This window comes from Scyliorhinus canicula, chromosome 31, assembly GCF_902713615.1.
Source record: "Scyliorhinus canicula chromosome 31, sScyCan1.1, whole genome shotgun sequence".
NCBI classification, from domain to species: Eukaryota; Metazoa; Chordata; class Chondrichthyes; order Carcharhiniformes; family Scyliorhinidae; genus Scyliorhinus; species Scyliorhinus canicula.
This window is the reverse complement of record NC_052176.1, coordinates 3,697,665-3,722,913: the sequence shown is the minus strand read 5'-3', so window position 1 is coordinate 3,722,913 and position 25,249 is coordinate 3,697,665. Positions and strand designations below refer to the sequence as shown.

General features: G+C 55.3%; 1 protein-coding gene across 1 annotated transcript in view; it reads left to right on the top strand.

Moving 5' to 3' along the window:
* The window catches only part of LOC119958823 (serine/threonine-protein kinase MRCK alpha-like), a 53,341-nt gene that overhangs the window by 22,231 nt on the left and 5,861 nt on the right, over positions 1–25,249 (top strand). Inside the window, exons 11-24 of the mRNA XM_038787325.1 lie at positions 2,112–2,222; positions 4,133–4,251; positions 6,507–6,749; positions 8,553–8,663; positions 8,856–9,106; positions 10,132–10,237; positions 10,660–10,784; positions 13,646–13,751; positions 14,230–14,378; positions 15,509–15,597; positions 19,429–19,472; positions 21,803–21,919; positions 22,800–22,880; positions 25,123–25,228. Coding sequence (XP_038643253.1) covers positions 2,112–2,222; positions 4,133–4,251; positions 6,507–6,749; positions 8,553–8,663; positions 8,856–9,106; positions 10,132–10,237; positions 10,660–10,784; positions 13,646–13,751; positions 14,230–14,378; positions 15,509–15,597; positions 19,429–19,472; positions 21,803–21,919; positions 22,800–22,880; positions 25,123–25,228 — 1,758 coding nt within the window. The remainder of the gene's footprint in view (positions 1–2,111; positions 2,223–4,132; positions 4,252–6,506; positions 6,750–8,552; positions 8,664–8,855; positions 9,107–10,131; positions 10,238–10,659; positions 10,785–13,645; positions 13,752–14,229; positions 14,379–15,508; positions 15,598–19,428; positions 19,473–21,802; positions 21,920–22,799; positions 22,881–25,122; positions 25,229–25,249) is intronic.

The following is a 25,249-nucleotide window of genomic DNA, read 5'->3' as shown; positions in this document are numbered from 1 at the left end:
CCGGGAGTGAGTTACAGACTGGAATCTAATCGAGGGGTTCGGGGTGGTTTATATATAGAATAACAGATACCCGGGAGTGAGTTACAGACTGGAATCTAATCGAGGGGCTGAGGGTGGTTTATATATAGAATAACAGATACCCGGGAGTGAGTTACAGACTGGAATCTAATCGAGGGGTTCGGGATGGTTTATATATAGAATAACAGATACCCGGGAGTGAGTTACAGACTGGAATCTAATCGAGGGGTTCGGGGTGGTTTATATATAGAATAACAGATACCCGGGAGTGAGTTACAGACTGGAATCTAATCGAGGAGTTTGGGGTGGTTTATATATAGAATAACAGATACCCGGGAGTGAGTTACAGACTGGAATCTAATCGAGGGGTTCGGGGTGGTTTATATATAGAATAACAGATACCCGGGAGTGAGTTACAGACTGGAATCTAATCGAGGGGTTCGGGGTGGTTTATATATAGAATAACAGATACCCGGGAGTGAGTTACAGACTGGAATCTAATCGAGGGGTTCGGGGTGGTTTATATATAGAATAACAGATACCCGGGAGTGAGCTACAGACTGGAATCTAATCGAGGGGTTCGGGGTGGTTTATATATAGAATAACAGATACCCGGGAGTGAGTTACAGACTGGAATCTAATCGAGGGGTTCAGGGTGGTTTATACCCGGGAGTGAGTTACAGACTGGAAACTAATCGAGGGGTTCAGGGTGGTTTATATATAGAATAACAGATACCCGGGAGTGAGTTACAGACTGGAAACTAATCGAGGGGTTCGGGGTGGTTTATATATAGAATAACAGACACCCAGGAGTGAGTTACAGACTGGAATCTAATCGAGGGGTTCAGGGTGGTTTATATATAGAATAACAGATACCCGGGAGCGAGTTACAGACTGGAATCTAATCGAGGGGTTCGGGGTGGTTTATATATAGAATAACAGATACCCGGGAGCGAGTTACAGACTGGAATCTAATCGAGGGGTTCGGGGTGGTTTATATATAGAATAACAGATACCCGGGAGTGAGTTACAGACTGGAATCTAATCGAGGGGTTCGGGGTGGTTTATATATAGAATAACAGATACCCGGGAGTGAGTTACAGACTGGAATCTAATCGAGGGGTTCGGGGTGGTTTATATATAGAATAACAGATACCCGGGAGTGAGTTACAGACTGGAATCTAATCGAGGGGTTCGGGGTGGTTTATATATAGAATAACAGATACCCGGGAGTGAGTTACAGACTGGAATCTAATCGAGGGGTTCGGGGTGGTTTATATATAGAATAACAGATACCCGGGAGTGAGTTACAGACTGGAATCTAATCGAGGGGTTCGGGGTGGTTTATATATAGAATAACAGATACCCGGTAGTGAGTTACAGACTGGAATCTAATCGAGGGGTTCGGGATGGTTTATATATAGAATAACAGATACCCGGTAGTGAGTTACAGACTGGAATCTAATCGAGGGGTTCAGGGTGGTTTATATATAGAATAACAGATACCCGGGAGTGAGTTACAGACTGGAATCTAATCGAGGGGTTCGGGATGGTTTATATATATAACAGATACCCGGGAGTGAGTTACAGACTGGAATCTAATCGAGGGTTCAGCGTGGTTTATATATAGAATAACATACCTGGGAGTGAGTTACAGACTGGAATCTAATCGAGGGGTTCGGGGTGGTTTATATATAGAATAACAGATACCCGGGAGTGAGTTACAGACTGGAATCTAATCGAGGGGTTCGGGGTGGTTTATATATAGAATAACAGATACCCCGGAGTGAGTTACAGACTGGAATCTAATCGAGGGGTTCGGGGTGGTTTATATATAGAATAACAGATACCCCGGAGTGAGTTACAGAATGGAATCAGGGATTTATGGAAGGTGACAGGTTAAGGACTGATGGAGGGAATTGAATGGTTTTATAATGAATGTTTCTCAATCAGCTGAACCTAACATTGTGAATAGTTATCCACTGTTTCAATATTTTATCTGCCGACTCATGGTATTCCCTGGGAATTCCGAGCTGCCTGGTGTGTGATCAATCCCGATCCCTCTATGAGGCTTAACTGACTTTTATTGACAGATTCGCTCCAGAAGATCTCCCCGGGTCACAGTATCCCAGCATCAGCGACTAAAGAATCAGAACTCAAAGGTTTGAAAGAGGAAATGTTGATCTTGAAAAACAAACTGGCAGGTGAGAATCCAGCTTCATATCAGAATCAAAACCAACGAATCAGCACCAGAAAGCTGCTCGATTCACTTATACCATGTAGACGGATCTTTACTCTGTATCTAACCCCGTGCTGTACCTGTCCTGGGAGTGTTTGATGGGGACAGTGTAGAGGGAGCTTTACTCTGTATCTAACCCCGTGCTGTACCTGTCCTGGGAGTGTTTGATGGGGACAGTGTAGACGGATCTTTACTCTGTATCTAACCCCGTGCTGTACCTGTCCTGGGAGTGTTTGATGGGGACAGTGTAGAGGGAGCTTTACTCTGTATCTAACCCCGTGCTGTACCTGCCCTGGGAGTGTTTGATGGGGACAGTGTAGAGGGAGCTTTACTCTGTATCTAACCCCGTGCTGTACCTGTCCTGGGAGTGTTTGATGGGGACAGTGTAGAGGGAGCTTTACTCTGTATCTAACCCCGTGCTGTACCAGCCCTGGGAGTGTTTGATGGGGACAGTGTAGAGGGAGCTTTACTCTGTATCTAACCCCGTGTTGTACCTGTCCTGGGAGGGTTTGATGGGGACAGTGTAGAGGGAGCTTTACTCTGTATCTAACCCCGTGCTGTACCTGTCCTGGGAGGGTTTGATGGGGACAGTGTAGAGGGAGCTTTACTCTGTATCTAACCCCGTGCTGTACCTGTCCTGGGAGTGTTTGATGGGGACAGTGTAGAGGGAGCTTTACTCTGTATCCAACCCCGTGCTGTACCTGTCCTGGGAGTGTTTGATGGGGACAGTGTAGAGGGAGCTTTACTCTGTATCTAACCCCGTGCTGTACCTGTCCTGGGAGGGTTTGATGGGGACAGTGTAGAGGGAGCTTTACTCTGTATCTAACCCCGTGCTGTACCTGTCCTGGGAGTGTTTGATGGGGACAGTGTAGAGGGAGCTTTACTCTGTATCCAACCCCGTGCTGTACCTGTCCTGGGAGTGTTTGATGGGGACAGTGTAGAGGGAGCTTTACTCTGTATCTAACCCCGTGCTGTACCTGTCCTGGGAGGGTTTGATGGGGACAGTGTAGAGGGAGCTTTACTCTGTATCTAACCCCGTGCTGTACCTGCCCTGGGAGTGTTTCATGGGGACAGTGTAGAGGGAGCTTTACTCTGTATCCAACCCCGTGCTGTACCTGTCCTGGGAGTGTTTGATGGGGACAGTGTAGAGGGAGCTTTACTCTGTATCTAACCCCGTGCTGTACCTGTCCTGGGAGGGTTTGATGGGGACAGTGTAGAGGGAGCTTTACTCTGTATCTAACCCCGCGCTGTACCTGTCCTGGGAGTGTTTGATGGGGACAGTGTAGAGGGAGCTTTACTCTGTATCTAACCCCGTGCTGTACCTGTCCTGGGAGGGTTTGATGGGGACAGTGTAGAGGGAGCTTTACTCTGTATCTAACCCCGTGCTGTACCTGCCCTGGGAGTGTTTCATGGGGACAGTGTAGAGGGAGCTTTACTCTGTATCTAACCCCGTGCTGTACCTGTCCTGGGAGTGTTTGATGGGGACAGTGTAGAGGGAGCTTTACTCTGTATACAACCCCGTGCTGTACCTGTCCTGGGAGTGTTTGATGGGGACACTGGATGATGGGAGTGACATTGCTCCATTAAATGATTGGGAGCAGAGTGTGGGTTGTTGGAGTGCGATCAGTGGGGGATGAAGGGACCGATTGAAGATTTATCAAGTAAAAGGGCACGGTCCCATTCGGGTCACATCCACTGGGAGGCGCTGTTCCCCCTTGACCCATGACCTCTGGTGTCCTCACCATTTTCCTCACCCCCCATCTTCAATGTCCTCCCAGAACCTCTTCCTATCCTTGCTGCCCTCCATAATATCTCCCTCCCCAAGGAGCCTCCTTGTGATATTGGTTTCTGGACTCTCAAACTGCTGCTTTTCAGAGAGCCACCTCGATAATGAGGAGCAGGGGAAGAGGAGGAATGAGGCTGAGAACCATCAACTCCAAGCGTTGGAGAAGCAGCTGAAGACCCTCAAACAGGAGAAAGAGGACGTCTATAAGGTATTCCAGCCGCCTAATCCATGTGTCTCTCATTTTCCTGTTTACCATTGAACTCTAAGTGACCCTTGTCCCCATTGATCTCTCAATGACCCTTGGCGCCATTGATCTCTAAGTGACCCTTGGCACCATTGATGTCTAAGTGACCAATGTCACCATTGATCTCTAAGTGACACTTGGCACCATTGATCTGTCAGTGACCCTTGGCAACATTGAACTCTAAGTGACCCTTGTCATCATTGATCTCTCAATGACCCTTGGCGCCATTGATCTCTCAATGACCCTTGGCACCATTCATCTCTCAATGACCTTTGGCACCATTGATCGCTAAATGACCCGTGGCACATTGATCTCTAAGTGACACTTGGCACCATTGATCTCTCAGTGACCATTGGCACAATTGATCTGTCAGTGACCCTTGGCAACATTGAACTCTTAAGTGACCCTTGTCATCATTGATCTCTCAATGACCCTTGGCGCCATTGATCTCTCAATGACCCTTGGCACCATTCATCTCTCAATGACCTTTGGCACCATTGATTGCTAAGTGACCCGTGGTACATTGATCTCTAAGTGACACTTGGCACCATTGATCTCTCAATGACCCTTGGCGCCATTGATCTCTCAATGACCCTTGGCACCATTCATCACTCAATGACCTTTGGCACCATTGATCGCTAAGTGACCCGTGGCACCATTGATCTCTCGGTGACCATTGGCACAATTGATCTGTCAGTGACCCTGGGCAACATTGAACTCTTAAGTGACCCTTGTCATCATTGATCTCTCAATGACCCTTGGCGCCATTGATCTCTCAATGACCCTTGGCACCATTCATCTCTCAATGACCTTTGGCACCATTGATCGCTAAGTGACCCGTGGTACATTGATCTCTAAGTGACACTTGGCACCATTGATCTCTCAATGACCTTTGGCACCATTGATCGCTAAGTGACCCTTGGCAACATTGATCTCTCAGTGACCCTTGGCACCATTGATCGCTAAGTGACCCTTGGTGCCATTGATCTCTCAGTGACCCTTGTCACCATCGATCTCTAAGTGACCCTTGGTGCCATTGATCGCTAAGTGACGCTTGGCACATTGATGTCTAAGTGATTCTTATCACCGTTGATCTCTATGTGACCCTTGGCACCATCGATCTCTGAGTAACCCTTGGCGCCATTGATCTTTAAGTGACCCTTGGTGCCATTGATCTCTAAGTGACCCTTGGCACCATTGATCGCTAAGTGACCCTTGGCACATTGATGTCTAAGTGATTCTTGTCACCGTTCATCTCCAAGTGACCCTTGGCACCATTGATCTCTGAGTAACCCTTGGCGCCATTGATCTCTAAGTGACCCTTGGCACCATTGATGTCTAAGTGACCCTTGTCACCATTGATCTCTAAGTGACACTTGACACCATTGATCTGTCAGTGACCCTTGGCAACATTGAACTCTAAGTGACCCTTGTCATCATTGATCTCTCAATAACCCTTGGCGCCATTGATCTCTCAATGACCCTTGGCACCATTCATCTCTCAATGACCTTTGGCACCATTGATCGCTAAGTGACCCGTGGCACATTGATCTCTAAGTGACACTTGGCACCATTGATGTCTCAGTGACCATTGGCACAATTGATCTGTCAGTGACCCTTGGCAACATTGATCTCTCAATGACCCTTGGCACCATTGATCGCTAAGTGACCCTTGGCGCCATTGATCTCTAAGCGACCCTTGGCACTATTGATCTCGAAGTGACCCTTGGTGCCATTGATCTCTCAGTGACCCTTGTCACCATCGATCTCTAAGTGATCCTTGGCGCCATTGATTGCTAAGCGACCCTTGGCACGTTGATGTCTAAGTGACCCTTGTCACCGTTGATCTCTAAGTGACCCTTGGCTCCATTGATCCCTGAGTAACCCTTGGCGTCATTGATCTTTAAGTGACCCTTGGCATCATTGATCTCTAAGTGACCCTTGGCACCATTGATCTCTAAGTGACCCTTGGCACCATTGATCGCTAATTGACCCTTGGCACATTGATGTCTGAGTAACCCTTGGCGCCATTGATCTCTAAGTGACCCTTGGCACCATTGATCTCTAAGTGACACTTGGCACCATTGATCTCTCAGTGACCCTTGACACAATTTGTGCCTGACTGCCCCTTTCTATCTCTAATTGCCCTTTTCTGTCTCCAATCGACCTTCAACACTCTCCCCCCCCCCTCCTCCCTTACGTGCTCCCTCTCCTTGCAGGATCTGGCTGACGCCCGGGAGAAACTGACCACTCGGAGTCGCGAGCTGCGTGAGGTGCAGGTCAAGCACCAGCGGGCGGTCGAGGAGGTTCAGGAAGTGGAGGATCGATACTCCCAGATCCGCTTGCAGAAGCTGAAGGTTTCCCGAGAGCTGCGTGACCGGGAGGAGGAGATGGAGGTGGTGATGGAGAAAGTAGAGAGCCTGAGGCAGGAGCTGAGCAAAGCGGACAAGAGCAAGATGGAGGTGAGGGGGGGGGGGGGGGGGGGGGATTAATCCGGGATTGATCCGGGAGCGGCGTGAAGGGGGAGTATTGTTTGAGGGCCTGTTTCATAAACCCTCGAACTCACTTCAGCGCAGCCCTGATGATCGGAGCATCCCGGGGGACTGATCTTGAGTGTTGGCTGGTTGGCTATGGAAGGCAGCACAAAGTTTGACCTCTACCCACCAGGCCAGCAGCTGCAGCCAGGAGCGCACGCGGTTGCCAAGGGACACGACCCGACCGAGAGCCATGAGTGAGCAGAGCAGCAGTTGGGATGTGTTGGGGGGGGGGGGGGGGGGGCAGCGGGTTGCAGGAACGGTGCAACCCGCCGCCCAGAGCCAGAGGCCAGTCAGGCAGCAGGGCTGAGAGGGAGAGGGCTGGGCTGGACAGTAACAGGACCGGGCAGCGAGGGTGCGATTTGGGGTTTCTGTGCCTTGCATTGTGTGAGCCGAGGGTGGGTGGGGTCAGGAGGGCATTGATGCCATTGTGGCCGGGGCATGACATCATTGGGGTGGGGCTTGATGTCATTGGGGTCGGGCTTGATGTCATTGTGGCCGGGGCTTGACGTCATTGGGGTGGGGCCTGACATCATTGGGGTGGGGCTTGATGTCATTGGGGTCGGGCTTGATGTCATTGTGGCCGGGGCTTGACGTCATTGGGGTGGGGCCTGACATCATTGGGGCGGGGCTTGATGTCATTGGGCTGGGGCTTGACGTCATTGGGGCTGGGGCTTGACGTCATTGGGCTGGGGCCTGATGTCATTGGGGCGGGGCTTGATGTCATTGGGCTGGGGCTTGACGTCATTGGGGCTGGGGCTTGACGTCATTGGGCTGGGGCCTGATGTCATTGGTGTGGGGCTTGACGTCATTAAGGTGGGGCTTGACGTCATTGGGGGTGGGCCTGACATCATTGGGGTCGGGCCTGACATCATTGGGGTGGGGCCTGATGTCATTGGGGTGGGGCTTGGTGTCATTGGGGTGGGGCTTGATGTCATTGGGGTGGGGCTTGATGTCATTGGGGTGGGGCTTGATGTCAATGGGGTGGGGCTTGATGTCATTGGGGTGGGGCTTGATGTCATTGTGGTGGGAATTGATATTGGAGGTGGGGCTTGATGTCATTGTGGTGGGAATTGATATTGGAGGTGGGGCTCGACATTGGAGGCGGGGCTCGACATTGGAGGCGGGGCTCGACATTGGAGGCGGGGTTCGACATTGGGGGCGGGACTCGACATTGGAGGCGGTGATCCTCCAGGGTAGACCTCGACACTGGGGGTGGGGCAAGACAAGGGGGCCACGAAAGGTACGTCCGCCTCCGCAGGTGGAAATAAGGGGCGGGGCACCTCGACAGCGAGGTGACGCACCTCGACAGCGGCCTCGATGCACTCCACTCCGCACAATGCGTTCCATTCTCTGGGTCCCCCCCCCCGACTCCGATGGGCCGAATTCCTGACGGCGCGGTTCACTTAAAAATCGTGACAGCGGCGTGGCGGCTGCTGAGGGAGAGGGGCGGGGTGCGGAAAGTGTCCAACATTGCCCTGATGGCCGGGGGGGTGGGGTGGGGGGGCAGCTTCTGCCAGGGCCGGGTGGGGGGGGGGGGGGGGAGTAGCCGGGGGAAGGGGTGGCCAGGAGAGACGGGCTGTGAGACACGCAGCTGCGGGCGTCGCCGACTGCCCCCGCTGTGAAGCTAGGGCCCCGCGGGTCGTACGGCGCGCGCCCGCATCACCACCGGGCAGGGAGGTGCCGGGGGAATGGGCGGCCCGTGACTGACTTGGACCGTGTGCGTTGCAGCTGGAAGCCAAGGTGGAGCAGGAGCAGCTGGAGGTGGCGAGGCAGCGCAAACTGTGGGAGCGCAGCGAGAAGCGGAGGAAGGAGCTGGAGGAGGGGGCGGAGAGGCTGAAGGTAAAAAAGAAAAGGCGCGGCCGTCACTCTTACAGCGCCCAATTCGCACTCCAAACTCCCCCCCCCCCCCCCCCCCCACAACATCCTGTACCAAACCCTCCTCGCCCCTCACCTGTATCATCCCCCCCCCCCACCTTTCCCGTCCAGGACGATACTAACCAGACGCTTGCGCCCCCCCCCTCTCTCCGGTAGGTCGTACAGGCCGGAGTCGCCCCGGGCGACCGCAGCCCCGAGCCCAGCCAGGAGCCGGCCGCGGCGGCCAGGGCCCGCCTGGAGCAGAAGGTGCTGGCGTGCGAGGAGGAGCTGGAGAAGCGGGAGGGGGCGCACGCGGCCGACCTGAAGGCCCTGCGCGAGCGGCTGGCCGACTCGGAGGGCCGGCACCGGCGGCTGGAGAGGGAGCAGTCGGCGGGCCGGGAGCGGCTGGAGAAAGCCCGGAGCGACAGGTGAGGCCAGTGGCTGCTCATGGCGGGGCGGGGGGCGGGGGGCGGGGGGCGGTATGGGGCCTGCTGGGTTTGGGCACCGTGCCCTCTGGGTTTAGCGGGCAGCTTCCCAGGTGCAATTTGGACGTGGATGTTGATGCTCGATCAATGACTCCAGAAGCGGGATTGGACGACCATTGAAGGCTTTATTGGACTAGAATGCAGCTGCTAGGGAGACACAGGCTCTTATACTCCGCCTTACTGGGCGGAACCAGCAGGCAGGCTTCACCAATGATATTGCTGTCTCAGATACCTCCCACACCAATGATCTTACAGCCTTAACCTGGTTACCGTAATACCCCTAATATCGACTACCACAGATGTCTGCTGGGATTTTGGGGAGTGTGTCTGCTGGGATTTTGGGGAGTATGTCTGCTGGATTTTGGGGAGTATGTCGGCTGGATTTTGGGGAGTATGTCTGCTGGGACTTTGGGGAGCGTGTCTGCTGGACTTTGGGGAGTATGTCGGCTGGATTTTGGGGTGCCTGTCTGCTGGGATTTTGGGGAGCGTGGCTGCTGGGATTTTGGGGAGTGTGTCTGCTGGATTTTGGAGAGTGTGTCTGCTGGATTTTGGGGAGTATGTCTGCTGGGATTTTGGGGAGCGTGGCTGCTGGACTTTGCGGGGGCGCATCTGTTGGACTTTGCGGGAGCGTGTCTGCTGGGATTTTGAAGAGCGTGTCTGCTGGGATTTTGGAGAGCGTGTCTGTTGGGATTTTGGAGAGCGTGTCTGCTGGGATTTTCGGGAGCGTGTCTGCTGGGATTTTGGAGAGCGTGTCTGCTGGGATTTTCCAGGCCTTATCGATGAGATGAGGGTTGATGGCGGGGCAGGTGGGCGAACAGCTGTGGTGGGGGGGGGGGGGGGTTTGCATGTGACTGGCGTCCCGTTGGGGCGAGCCCGGAGCTTCCGCCCGGGCTTGAGGGGGTTTCTGCCGCTGCACGCCCCACCCCCCCTCCCTGCTAACTCTCGGCCCGTTCCTGATTTCCCCACAGGCAGCTGGAGCAGGAGGAAGCCCTGATGGAGCTGCGGCTGGCCCACGAGCAGGAGAAGAGTCTGCTGAGGGAGACCAACCTGCAGCTGAGTGTGGAACTGGAGTCGGTGAGTGCCGTCCGAACCTTGACCCTTAACCGATGGAACCTCCTGTAGTTTCGGGGGGGGGGGGGGGGGGGGAGGGAATGCCCCCCATTATGTTGTTGGGCATGGGGGGGTGGGTGGCCAAGCGAGACACTCGGTTCAAGGGCAATTAGGATTGGTAACCAACGCTGGTCCCGGCCTAGCGAAGCCCCACTTCCACCCTGACATACCCAGGCGGCCTACGCCGTGACTCCCCGCGGCACAGGCACCGGGAGAGACGCCCTGGTTACCGGGGCTTGACGGCTTGACGTCAACCTGGGTTCGGTGCCTTTGACCCGGGGGAGGGAGGGAGGGGAAGGGCCGGAAGGTTCGACGGAGGGCTTCACCGCCCCACCCCCCCCCCCCCCACCCCCGAAGCTGAATTGCGATCTCTTGGCTTCCTGTAGCTCACGGAACAGCTGGAGCGGCTCCGGGTCGCCAACAAACAGCTGGAGGAGGAGCTGCAGCCTCTGAAGAGCCGGGCGGAGGTGGTGACAGACTGGGACAACCAGATAGCTGACATCATCCAGTGGTAAGCAATCAGTATGTGTGTGGGGGGGGTGTGTTCGGGCGGGACTGGGCTGGGGACGCTGGGATTGAGCGATACGGGGGGGTGTGGGTAGGGATTGAGGGATAAGGGAAGAGTGTGGGTAGGGATTGAGGGATAAGGGAAGAGTGTGGGTAGGGATTGAGGGATACGGGAAGAGTGTGGTTAGGGATTGAGGGATACGGGGAGAGTGTGGGTAGGGATTGAGGGATACGGGGAGAGTGTGGGTAGGGATTGAGGGATACGGGGAGAGTGTGGGTAGGGATTGAGGGATACGGGGGGAGTGTAGGTAGGGATTGAGGGATACGGGGGGAGTGTGGGTAGGGATTGAGGGATACGGGGGGGAGTGTGTGTAGGGATTGAGGGATACGGGAAGAGTGTGGGTAGGGATTGAGGGATACGGGGGAGTGTGGGTAGGGATTGAGGGATACGGGGGGAGTGTGGGTGGGGATTGAGGATACGGGAAGAGTGAGGGTGGGGATTGAGGGATACGGGGGGAGTGTGGGTATGGATTGAGGGATACGGGAAGAGTGTGGGTAGGGATTGAGGGATACAGGGAGGAACGTGGGTGGGGATTGAGGGATACGGGAAGAGTGTGGGTAGGGATTGAGGGATACGGGGGAGTGTGGGTAGGGATTGAGGGATACGGGGGGAGTGTGGGTAGGGATTGAGGGATACGGGAAGAGTGTGGGTAGCGATTGAGGGATACGGGGAGAGTGTGGGTAGGGATTGAGGGATACAGGGAGGAACGTGGGTGGGGATTGAGGGATACGGGGGGAGTGTGGGTAGGGATTGAGGGATACGGGAAGAGTGTGGGTAGGGATTGAGGGATACGGGGGGAGTGTAGGTAGGGATTGAGGGATACGGGGGGAGTGTGGGTAGGGATTGAGGGATACGGGGGGGAGTGTGTGTAGGGATTGAGGGATACGGGAAGAGTGTGGGTAGGGATTGAGGGATACGGGGGAGTGTGGGTAGGGATTGAGGGATACGGGGGGAGTGTGGGTGGGGATTGAGGATACGGGAAGAGTGAGGGTGGGGATTGAGGGATACGGGGGGAGTGTGGGTATGGATTGAGGGATACGGGAAGAGTGTGGGTAGGGATTGAGGGATACGGGGAGAGTGTGGGTAGGGATTTTGGGATACGGGAAGAGTGTGGGTAGGGATTGAGGGATACGGGGGAGTGTGGGTAGGGATTGAGGGATACGGGGGGAGTGTGGGTGGGGATTGAGGGATACGGGGAGAGTGTGGGTAGGGATTGAGGAATACGGGGGGAGTGTGGGTAGGGATTGAGGGATATGGGAAGAGTGTGGGTAGGGATTGAGGGATACGGGAAGAGTGTGGGTAGGGATTGAGGGATACGGGGAGAGTGTGGGTAGGGATTGAGGGATACGGGGGGAGTGTGGGTGGGGATTGAGGGATACGGGGAGAGTGTGGGTAGGGCTTGAGGGATACGGGGGAGTGTGGGTGGGGATTGAGGGATACGGGAAGAGTGTGGGTAGGATTGAGGGATACGGGAAGAGTGTGGGTAGGGATTGAGGGATAAGGGAAGAGTGTGGGTAGGGATTGAGGGATACGGGGGGAGTGTGGGTAGGGATTGAGGGATACGGGAAGAATGTGGGTAGGGATTGAGGGATACGGGGAGAGAGCGGTTAGGGATTGAGGGATACGGGAGGAGTGTGAGTAGGGATTGAGGGATACGGGGAGAGTGCGGGTAGGGATTGAGGGATACGGGGGGAGTGTGAGTAGGGATTGAGGGATACGGGGGGAGTGTGGGTAGGGATTAAGGGATACGGGGAGGAACGTGGGTAGGGATTGAGGGATACGGGGAGAGTGTGGGTAGGGATTGAGGAATACGGGGGGAGTGTGGGTAGGGATTGAGGGATACGGGAAGAGTGTGGGTAGGGATTGAGGGATACGGGAAGAGTGTGGGTAGGGATTGAGGGATACGGGGAGAGTGTGGGTAGGGATTGAGGGATACGGGGGGAGTGTGCGTGGGGATTGAGGGATACGGGGAGAGTGTGGGTAGGGCTTGAGGGATACGGGGGAGTGTGGGTGGGGATTGAGGGATACGGGAAGAGTGTGGGTAGGGATTGAGGGATATGGGAAGAGTGTGGGTAGGGATTGAGGGATACGGGAAGAGTGTGGGTAGGGATTGAGGGATACGGGAAGAGTGTGGGTAGGGATTGAGGGATACGGGGGGAGTGTGTGTAGGGATTGAGGGATACGGGAAGAGTGTGGGTAGGGATTGTGGGATACGGGGAGTGTGTGGGTAGGGATTGAGGGATACGGGGGGAGTGTGGGTAGGGATTGAGGGATACGGGAAGAGTGTGGGTAGGGATTGAGAGATACGGGAAGAGTGTGGGTAGGGATTGAGGGATACGCGAAGAGTGTGGGTAGGGATTGAGGGATACGGGAAGAGAGTGGGTAGGGATTGAGGGATACGGGAAGAGTGTGGGTAGGGATTGAGGGATACGGGAAGAGTGTGGGTAGGGATTGAGGGATACGGGAAGAGTGTGGGTAGGGATTGAGGGGTACGGGAAGAGTGTGGGTAGTGATTGAGGGATACGGGAAGAGTGTGGGTAGGGATTGAGGGATACGGGGAGAGTGTGGGTAGGGATTGAGGGATACGGGAAGAGTGTGGGTAGGGATTGAGCGATACGGGGGGAGTGTGGGTAGGGATTGAGGGATACGGTGGGAGTGTGGGTAGGGATTGAGGGATACGGGAAGAGTGTACTGTACAGGTGCGGGACAGAAGACCACTCTGGTTGGGATCAATCAGTCTTGGTGCCGTTCGGCCATTGGGATGAGAGAGCTAATGGAATGTTCTGGATGCCCCCTGTTGATAGGGTGAGTGAGGAGAAGGAAGCTCGCGGGTACCTGCAGTCACTGGCCACGAAGATGACGGAGGAACTGGATTCGTTGAAAACCATGAGCAGCAACGTCAAGTCAGTGGTGAGGCCCTGGCGACCCTTCATTTGGGACACGGCAGTGCCCTGGATCGGGGCGGCCAAAACATGGTCAGACCCAAGGGCGGGGGTGGGGGGTGACTTGGGATATGGGGTGGGGGGAGGCGGGGCTGAAGAATTGGGAGAGAACGTGGTTGGGTGGGATTGAGGAATAAGGTGGGATTGAGGGTGAAGGGGAGAAATGGGGGAGGGTGGGATTGAGGGCGAGGGGAGGGTAGGGATGGGTGGGATTTGGGGATAAGGGAGAATGTGGGTGGGTGGGATTTGGGGATGAGGGAGAATTTGGGAATGAGGGTGAGGGAAGACGGGAAATCGAGGTGGCTTCTGGGACATGGTCGTGGCCAGCGAGGTGCGGACCGTCTTACCCTCCTCAGGGATCCGATTCTGAGGGAAGTTAAGAGATAGGAACGTTACTGTGGAGGAAGTGTGAAGGCGATTCTGAAACTCTCTCTCTATCGGCACAGGACACACACTGGAAGGCCCGTCGACTTCAGAAGCTGGAAGCCTCGGCAAAACTGGAGCTGCAGTCAGCGCTGGAGGCCGAGCTCCGAGCTAAACAATCACTGCAGGAACAGCTCAATGAAGCCAAGGCCACGTCCCTGGCCACAGAATGGTAAAGGAGAGAGGGGCGCGAGCAAGGCCCACTTCGCACAGCGGCCTATCAATGTTGTCTCAGTGCATCTAACCCCGTGCTGTACCGGTCCTGGGAGTGTTTGATGGGGACAGTGTAGAGGGAGCTTTACTCTGTATCTAACCCCGTGCTGTACCTGTCCTGGGAGTGTTTAATGGGGACAGTGTAGAGGCAGCTTTACTCTGTATCTAACCCCGTGCTGTACCTGTCCTGGGAGTGTTTGATGGGGACGGTGTAGAGGGAGCTTTACTCTGTATCTAACCCCGTGCTGTACCTGTCCTGGGAGTGTTTGATGGGGACAGTGTAGAGGGAGCTTTACTCTGTATCTAACCCCGTGCTGTACCTGTCCTGGGAGTGTTTGATGGGGGACAGTGTATAGGGAGCTTTACTCTGTATCTAACCCGTGCTGTACCTGTCCTGGGACTGTTTGATGGGGACAGTGTAGAGGGAGCTTTACTCTGTATCTAACCCCGTGCTGTACCTGTCCTGGGAGTGTTTGATGGGGACAGTGTAGAGGGAGCTTTACTCTGTATCTAACCCCGTGCTGTACCTGTCCTGCGAGTGTTTGATGGGGACAGTGTAGAGGGAGCTTTACTCTGTATCTAACCCCGTGCTGTACCTGTCCTGGGAGTGTTTGATGGGGACAGTGTAGAGGGAGCTTTACTCTGTATCTAACCCCGTGCTGTACCTGTCCTGGGAGTGTTTGATGGGGACAGTGTAGAGGGAGCTTTACTCTGTATCTAACCCCGTGCTGTACCTGTCCTGGGAGTGTTTGATGGGGACAGTGTAGAGGGAGCTTTACTCTGTATCTAACCCCGTGCTGTACCTGTCCTGGGAGTGTTTGATGGGGGACAGTGTAGAGGGAGCTTTACTCTGTATCTAACCCCGTGCTGTACCTGTCCTGGGAGTGTTTGATGGGGGACAGTGTAGAGGGAGCTTTACTCTGTATCTAACCCCGTGCTGTACCTGTCCTGGGAGTGTTTGATGGGGACAGTGTAGAGGGAGCTTTACTCTGTATCTAACCCCGTGCTGTCCCTGTCCTGGGAGTGTTTGACGAGGACAGTTTAATACTATAATCGACCTGTCGGGTGTGTGTCTCTCTTTCTCTGCAGCAAGTTACAGGAACTTGAGAAGCAGAACGAATCTCTGAGGTTGGAAATTGAAAAGCTGAAGGAGGAGGCGCAGACCAAGGTGCGGAAAGGTGAGGATGGTGCTCGTGTTGGCCAGGGAGGGCCCGTGCTGGGCTGGAAACCGCTGGCCGACATGGAGCGACGGCTTCCAGGCCTAGTGGCAGGCTTTCGGGCCTGCGGCAGCTGATAACGGCGAAGCAAAAAGAGAGCAAAGGGTTAACGAGGAGGAGTGGGTCAGCGCTCCTTAGAGCCATGCCACAGAATTACAGCACAGGTAGAGGCCATTCAGCCCATTGTAACAGCGCCGGCCCCCCGAATGATCAATTCAGCCCTGGCTTTCCCCTCCGATAAGAACAAAGGAAAGTACAGCACAGGAACAGGCCCTTCGGCCCTCCAAGCCCGTGCCGACCATGCTGCCCGTCTAAACTAAAATCTTCCACACTTCCTGGGTCCGTATCCCTCTATTCCCATCCTATTCATGTATTTATCAAGATGCCCCTCAAACGTCACTATCGTCCCGGCTTCCACCACCTCCTCCGGCAGCGAGTTCCAGGCACCCACTACCCTCTGTGTAAAAAACCTGCCTCGTACATCTCCTCTAAACCTTGCCCCTCGCACCTTAAACCTATGCCCCCTAGGTCTATTAACCCCTCTACCATGAGAAAAAGCCTCTGACTATCCACTCTGTCTCAGCCCCTCATAATTTTGTAGACCTCTATCAGGTCGTCCCTCAACCTCCGTCGTTCCAGTGAGAACAAACCGAGTTTATTCAACCGCTCCTCATAGCTGATGCTCTCCATACCAGGCAACATCCTGGTAAATCTCTTCTGCACCCTCTCTAAAGCCTCCACATCCTTCTGGTAGTGTGGCGCCCAGAATTGAACACTATACTCCAAATGTGGCCTAACTAAGGTTCTATACAGCTGCAACATGACTTGCCAATTCTTCATACTCAATGCCTCGGCCGATGAAGGCAAGCATGCCGTCTGCCTTCTTGACTACCTTCTCCACCTGTGTTGCCCCTTTCAGTGACCTGTGGACCTGTACGCCCAGATCCCTCTGCCTGTCAATACTCTTGAGGATTCTACCATTCACTGTATATTCCCTACCTGCATTAGACCTTCCAAAATGCATTACCTCACATTTGTCCGGATTAAACTCCATCTGCCATCTCTCCGCCCAAGTCTCCAAACGATTTAAATCCTGCTGTATCCTCTGACAGTCCTCATCGCTATCCCGATACCCCGGCACATTTTTCCTTTTCAAAAGCCTCGTTTGAACAGTCCTCCACCGCAGCGCATCCCAGACCCTAACCCCTCGCCACCTGGAGAAGGTTTCTCCTCGCGTCGCCGTGGCGTTGTTTGCCGATTGCCTCAAATGTGTGCCCCGCTTGTTCCCGAACCGTCCGCGAGTGGGATGAGCTCTCCCCGGTCCGCCCCGTCGAGGCGCCTCAAGGTTCTGGAACACTTCGATCTCAAATCCGCCCTCGGCCTACTCTCCTCGGCCTTCCCAGCCTCTCCGTTCTGCCTTCGTAGCGGGAGTTCTTCGTCCCTCGCCTCGTCCTCGTCAATCTTTTCCCGCACTCTCTCTCCCTCCAATGTCTTCACGTCCTTCCTGATGTTTGGCGGCCGGAATTGAACACTATATTCCAGCTCAGGGTGAACCAATGTTTCGTGTGCAGCTTCACAAGTCGACACTCCAGGATATTTAAGTTGATGGTTAAGACTGGGAGGTGGTGCGTTTTGAGTGGGTTCTTCTGAGGGGGGGATGAACGGTGGTCTATGAGGCCATCGAACCACACGCACACCTTTTGGTCTTGCCCAAGCTTGTAAACTTGTGGGTCTCCTTTTTTTAAAACCATAAGACATAGGAGCAGAATTAGGCCACTCGGCCCATCGAGTCTGCTCCGCCATTCAATCATGGCTGATATTTTCTCATCCCCATTCTCCTGCCTTCTCCCCATAACCCCCGGTCCCCTCATTAATCAAGAACCTGTCTATCTCTGTCTTAAAGACACTCAGTGATTTGGCCTCCACAGCCTCCTGCGGCAAAGAGTTCCACAGATTCACCACCCTCTGGCTGAAGAAATCCCTCCTCATCTCTGTTTTAAAGGATCGTCCCTTTAGTCTGAGATGGTGTCCTCTGGTTCTCGTTTTTCCTACAAGTGGAAACATCCTCTCCACGTCCACTCTATCCAGGCCTCGCAGTATCCTGTAAGTTTCAATAAGATCCCCCCTCATCCTTCTAAACTCCGAGTACAGACCCAGAGTCCTCAACCGTTCCTCATACGACAAGCTCTTCATTCCAGGGATCATTCTTGTGAGCCTCCTCTGGACCCTTTCCAAGGCCCCGGCACATCCTTCCTTAGATACAGGGCCCAAAACTGCTCACAATACTCCAAATGGGGTCTGACCAGAGCCTGATACAGCCTCAGAAGTACATCCCTGGCCTTGTACTCTAGCCCTCTCGACATGAATGCTAACATTGCATTTGCCTTCCTCGCTGCCGACTGAACCTGCACGTTAACCTTAAGAGAATCGCGAACAAGGACTCCCAAGTCCCTTTGTGCTTCACATCCCTGAAGCCTTTTCCCATTTAGAAAATAGCCCATGCCTCCATTCCTCCGACCAAACCTCACACATTTCCACATTGTATTCCACCTGCCACTTCATTGCCCACTCTCCTAGCTTGTCCAAATCCTTCTGCAGCACCCCCCCTGTTATGCTTCTTGAAAGAATGCTCGAAGTCGTCTTTAAGTTAAAGGATGGTTTATTGTGCTCCACACTAAGTTACAGAATCGCACTTGAGAATATGCTGCTCTTCAATATTCTGCAACTAGGCCCAAAAGACTTGCAGCCCTGAGCTCAACTTCCGCGTCCTGCCTCCTTAACCCTCCGGTCCAAGTGGGCGAGGGCGGGCCTTCGGCGTCCCTCTTATATGTCCCCGCGCTGCCCCCTGGTGGTACTTCCATTTCCCATCAGCCCCTTCTGTACACACTCAGGCGAGGATCACTACACCCCCCCACTCTGCTTCCTCAACACTACCCCTGTCCCTCTGCAGATCTTGAAAACACATTTTGGGATTTTGGGGCGTTCAGCTGGGGCTGGGCCCGTTGGTGGCCATTTTGGAGTTTTGGACTCGCCGCTTCTGCAGGCGGGGACGAGGGTAGATGAAACGAAACGAAACGAAAATCGCTTATTGTCACGAGTAGGCTTCAATTAAGCTACTGTCAAAAGCCTAGTGAAAGCCCTGTGAAAATGTCCTAGCCCTCGCCTCGCCTACAGCCCAGAGGCGGGTCCTGCCTGGGGCGGTGATGCACAATGTCCCCTAAGGCCTGGGACTAGCTAAGGGGAACGTATAGAATCTCTCGGCGGAATTCTCCCGTCGGGAGACAAACAGCCGACGCCGGAGTGAAACCCGGAGTGTTTCACTCCGGCGTCGGAGTCCGCTCCTCGCCCCCTATTCTCCCCCCCCCTCCCCCGGGGGCTAGGAGCGGCGGCGCGTGAATCTCGGGCGCCGGGCCTTGAAAACAGTCGGGTTCGTCAGGCCGCTCGGCCCACCCGGGCTGGAGCCTCGCCGGTCGCCGTGAGAAACGGCGATTCTCTGAGCGGCCTGTCGAAAAACGCCACACGCCATTTTGGGGGGGGGGGGGGTGGGAGAATCGCGGGGTGTGCCAGGACAGCGTGGCGTGATTTGCCCGGCCCTCCCACGATTCTCCCCCCCCCCCCCCCCCCCCCCGGCGTGGGGAGCGGAGAATCGCGCCCCCTAGGCCTTAAAAAGATCATGTCGAGCATGAGGGGGGTAAGGGTACGACACGAGGCCGGCTTTTTCAGGGTTGAGGAGTTGGGCATTGGAGAGGTTGCGGACGTTAAACCCAGGCTCAAACTTTGATTCGTCCGCAGGTCTTCGCCAGGATTCCTTTTTCTCGTTCCTCTCCCCGCTCTCGGTGAGTAGCGTCGCTCGAGCCCTGGCCCCAGCCTGACACTAGCCGGCATCGCCCTTGTTTCCCTTTCTGCCCGTGCTCCCCAGCTTCTCCGAGGCTGTGGAGCAGGAAGAGGCCATTCGGCCCCATCCAGCCCCTTCTGCTTCAGTCAGGTCTCATTGTATCGGCCGCCTGACTCCATTTTGGTTCCCTGACCCTTATTCCTCTTACCATAGAACCATAGAATCCCGACAGTGCAGAAGGAGGCCATTCGGCCCATCAGGTCTGCATCGACCCTCTAAAAGAGCCCCCTACCCAGGCCCACACCGCCGCCCTATCCCCACCTAACCTACACCCCTCCCTATCTCTGTAACCTCCTCCAGCCCCGACAACCCTCCCTATCTCTGTAACCTCCTCCAGCCCCTACAACCCTCCCTATCTCTGTAACCTCCTCCAGCCCTACAACCCTCCCCTATCTCTGTAACCTCCGCCAGCCCTACAACCCCTCCCTATCTACTGTAACCTGCCTCCACAGCCCTACGAACTCTCCCTACTCCTCTGTAACCTCCTCAGCTCGTACAACCCCCTCCCGTCTGTAACCTCTCCTCCAGCCCCTACAACCTCCTATCTCTGAGCCTCCTACAACCCGCCTCTAAACCTCCCTATCTCTGTAACCTCCTCCAGCCCCTCCAACCCTCCCGATCTCTGTAACCCCCTAGCCCCTACAACCTCCCTATCTCTGCAACCTCCTCCAGCCCTACAACCCTCCCTATCTCTGTATCCTCCTCCAGCCCCTACAACCCTCCCTATCTCTGTAACCTCCAGCCCCTACAACCCTCCCTATCTCTGTAACCTCCTCCAGTCCCTTGAACCCTCCCTATCTCTGTAACCTCCTCCAGCCCCTACAACCCTCCTATCTCTGTATCCTCCTCCAGCCCCTATAACCCTCCCTTTCTCTGTAACCTCCTCCAGCCCCTACAACCCTCCCTATCTCTGTATCCTCCTCCAGCCCCTACAACCCTCTCCTATCTCTGTATCCTCCTCCAGCCCCTACAACCCTCCCTATCTCTGTAACCTCCTCCAGTCTCTAGAACCCTCCCTATCTCTGTTACCTCCTCCAGTCCCTAGAACCCTCCTATCTCTGTAACCTCCTCCAGCCCCTACAACCCTCCCTATCTCTGTAACCTCCTCCAGTCCCTAGAACCCTCCCTATCTCTGTAACTTACTCCAGCCCCTACAGCCCTCCCTATCTCTGTAACCTCCTCCAGCCTCTACAACCCTCCCTATCTCTGTAACCTCCTCCAGCTCCTATGACCCTCACTATCTCTGTAACCTCCTCCAGCCTCTACAACCCTCCCTATCTCTGTAACCTCCTCCAGTCCCTAGAACCCTTTCTATCTCTGTAACCTCCTCCAGTCCCTGGAACCCTCCCTACCTCTGTAACCTCCTCCAGCCCCTACAACCCTCCCTATCTCTGTAACCTCCTCCAGCTCCCTACAACCCTCCCTATCTCTGTAACCTCCTCAGCCCCTACAACCCTCCCTATCTCTGTAACCTCCTCTAGCCCCTACAACCCTCCCTATCTCTGTAACCTCCTCCAGCCCTACAACTCTCCCTATCTCTGTAACCTCCTCCAGTCCCTAGAACCCTCCCTATCTCTGTCACCTCCTCCAGTCCCTAGAACCCTCCCTATCTCTGTAACCTCCTCCAGCCCCTACAACCCTCCCTATCTCTGTAACCTCCTCCAGCTCCCTACAACCCTCCCTATCTCTGTAACCTCCTCCAGCCTCTACAACTCTCCCTATCTCTGTAACCTCCTCCAGCCCCTACAACCCTCCCTATCTCTGTAACCTCCTCTAGCCCCTACAACCCTCCCTATCTCTGTAACCTCCTCCAGCTCCCTACAACCCTCCCTATCTCTGTAACCTCCTCCAGCTTCCTACAACCCTCCCTATCTCTGTAACCTACTCCAGTCCCTACAACCCTCCCTATCTCTGTAACTCCCTCCAGCCCCTACAACCCTCCGAGATCTCTGCGCTCCTCCAATTCCGGCCTCTCGAGCATCCCCCCCCATTCCCGTCGCTGGCGACCGGGCCTTCAGCCTGCCTGGTAGTTGGGCCCTCAGCTCAGCAATTCCCCTCCCGAAACCTCTCCGCGTCTCTCTCTCTCTCTCTCTCATCTCCTTTAAGGCGCCCATTAAAACTCACCTCTGCCACCAGTCTTTCCCCCCCCCCTGTCCCTGATCTCTCCGAATTTGGGCTCGGGGTCAAATCTGAACGAAGGAGGTTCCTCCTCGGGACGTCTGACTTGATAACGGCGCTGCTACATAAACGCAAATTGTTGTTGTTGGACAGTTCGAGTCGCTGGAATTTCCCTCTGCTTCGCGGCTCTCTCTGGACAGCAGGAAATCTCTGGGCAGTGCAGGCTCTCAGCCTCAGAGTCCGGCCCTTCGAGGCGGAGAGGTTGCAGACGTGAGTACAGCGGGAGGACAGAGATCTTTCCCCCCCCCCCCCTCCTCGTATCTTTCCGCGCCTTCTGCTGTCCCGCGGGGAGGGGGGGTGGGGGAGTATCGCGGACCGGACGGCCCTCCCTCCGTGGTTTTTGTGGACTGTCTCTGTCCTCCACTCCGCTCAGGCTTCGGGGCCTAGTTCTGGCTCCATGCTGGAAATCGCCCATCCAAGATGGCCGCCGAGCACCGAAGGCCTCCGTCCCCTGGGGCTGGGGCGAAGGACCGTCGGTCAGTGTGAGTAAGCGCGTGGGCGTCTGTATTTTCGTTCACTCTCGCCACGCCGGCTAGGCCCCGGCGTCTATCGCCCGTCCCCTAATTGCCCCTCGTGAAGGTGGCGGGTGGGCCGCCATCCTGAACCCGCCGCCGTCCCCGTGTGGTGTAGGTACACCCGCCGTGCTGTCGGGGAGGGGAGTTCCCAGGATTTCGAACCCCGGCGACAGTGAAGGAACGGACGGCGCCGTTCCAAGCTCGGGATGGTGGGCGTGACTCGGGGTGGGAAACTTTAGGGGGATGTCGTCACCCGCGTGTCCGCTTTGCCCGTGTTCTCCCCGCGCGGTGGAGGTTGGGGGTTTGGGAGGTGGAAGGGGTTGCCGAGGCGGTTCGGAATGGGCGGCCGAGCAGCGGTCACCGGCGATAAGCTGGATGTCCACTCTGGGTCCTGTTTGGACTGCGAAGCTCCAGCCCTCGGTGTGGACACCTTAGCAGCCCTGGACGAGCTCGTCCTGGGGATAGATAAAGCCAGGTTCCCGGGCAGCTTTCGCGAGCGCTTCGTATGTCGCGGGGGCGGCTGGCAGAGACTCGGGCAGCCCAGTTTGCTCATTGCCTCCTTCCTTCTGTCCCAGACGGAGGAGAAGCTTCCATCTCCGAGAAAGGTGGTGAAGAAACCCACGTCTGCTCCGCCACTCACCCCTACCGCGTACAAGGTAGGAATTTCCAATCATAATCGATGAACCACACACAGCAAAGACCCGATAGCCATTTTGTTGGGGGACGGGGAAGGGGGTGCGGTTTAATACTTTCACGGGAGGAGCTAGGCGGGGAAATGGAGGACGGGCTGTGGGCAGAGGCCCTGAGTAGGGTAAATTCGACCGCGACATGTGCCAGGCTCGGCCTGATTCAATTTAAGGCCGTTCACCGGGCCCACATGACGGTGGCTCGGATGAGCAAATTCTTCGGGGTAGAGGATAAATGCGCTAGGTGCGCGGGAGGACCAGCGAACCACGTTCACATGTTTTGGGGGCATGCCCTAAGCTGAGGGGGTGCTGGGAGGGATTTGCGGGCGTCATGTCCCGGGTGCTAAAAACAAGGGTGGCGATGGGTCCAGGGGTGGCAATTTTTGGGGTTTCGGAGGACCCGGGCGTCCAGGGGGAGAAAGAGGCCGATGTTTTGGCCTTTGCTTCCCTGATAGCCCGGCGACGAATACTATTGGCGGGGAGGGACTCAAAGTCCCCGGAGACTGAGTGGGGGCTTTCGGACATGTCGAGTTTCCTGGGTATGGGAAAAAATTAAGTTCGCCTTGAGGGGATCTGTACAGGGGTTCGCCTGGAGGTGGCAACCATTTATTGACTTCTTTGCGGGAGAGTGAGGGTCAGTTGGGGTGCGGTGGGTTGGGGGGGGGGGGGGGGGGGAGGTTAGAGTAGAGTAGAGTAGGAGGGATAAAATGGCGGGTAGTACCGGTGGGAGAGGAGCGGGCTTGTGCAGCGTGGTACGATTGAAGTATTGAAAGTACGTGGATGTTTGCACATTTTTGCCTTTTTCGCTTTCTTTCTGTTGATGTCTGTAACTGTTTACAAAGCGGAAAAACTACCTCAATAAAATTGTCTATTAAAAAAAAAACTATCACAGGATTTGAGCATCGCTGGACAAGGCCAGAGTTTAAGAATAATATTAATCTTTATTATTGTCACGAGTCGGCTGACATTAACACTGCGATGAAGTTACTGTGAAAATCTCCTCGTCGCCACATTCCGGCGCCTGTTTGGGTACACAGAGGGAGAATTCAGAATGTCCAATTCACCCAACAAGCACGTCTTTCGGGGACTTGTGGGAGGAAACCGGAGCGCCCGGAGGAAACCCACGCAGACACGGGGGGAGAACGTGCAGACTCCGCACAGACAGTGACCCAAGGCTGGCAATCGAACCCGGGGCACTGTGAAGCAATAGTGCTAACCACTGTGCTACCACCCCCCCTTCCCGATTTGCCCCCCCCCCCCCCTGAATTGGGCCGTTTGCTAGGCCCAACGCGAAGGGGCCGGTTTAGCTCACTGGGCTAAATCGCTGGCTTTGAAAGCAGGCCAGCAGCACGGGTTCGATTCCCGTAACAGAGTCCCCGAACAGGCGCCGGAATGTGGCGACTAGGGGGCTTTTCACAGCAACTTCATTTGAAGCCTACTCGTGACAATAAGCCATTTTCATTTCCATTTCAAGGGCAATTAAGAGTCTGGAGTCGCATGTGGTCCAGTCCGGGGGTAAGTCACCCTAAAGGGGGACGTTAATGAACCAGATAGGCTTTAGCGACAATCGACGATTCACCAGGATGTTGCCTGGGGTGGAGCGTTTCAGTTATGAAGAGAGGTTGGATGGGCTCGGGCTGTTTTCTCTGGAGCAGAGAAGACTGAGGGGCGGCCTGATCGAGGTGGACAGGATTATGAGGGGCGTGGACAGGGTGGAGAGGGAGCAGCCGTTCCCCAGAGTTGAAGGGTCAAGTCACGAGGGGGACGCAAGTTCAAGGTGAGGGGCAGGTTTAGGGGGGGATTTGAGGTAAAGCGTTTATACCCAGAGGGTGGGTGAGAGTCTGGAACGCCCTGCCTGGGGGAGGGGGTAGAGGCAGGTTGCCTCACGTCCTTTACAAAGTACCCGGCTCAGCGCTTGGCACGGCCTTGACATTCGAGGCTAATGGGGCCAAGTGCTGGGTTAGGTAGGCGGGTCAGGCGCAGACTCGATGGGCCGAAGGGCAATCATTCTGATTCCGTGAACCTTTTCTGAAATGAATGAATTGAACTTAAATCCCCCCCCCCCGCCCCCCGGACGGGATTCGAGACCCCTGCCCGGGCCGAATTAGCCCGGGGCCTCCGGACCGCCGGGGGCCGGCCACGCGCTCCCCGAGCGGGGTGCGATTCCCCCGAAGTGTGTAACCCACCTGCCCCGATGTTTTTGTGTCCGCAGCCCACGCCTCACCAGTTCAAGTTGAAGACCTTCAGCGTCCCCACGAAGTGCATGCGGTGCACGTCCTTGATGGTGGGCCTCGTGCGACAGGGCTTCAGCTGCGAAGGTGAGGGGAAAGGGGGGGGGG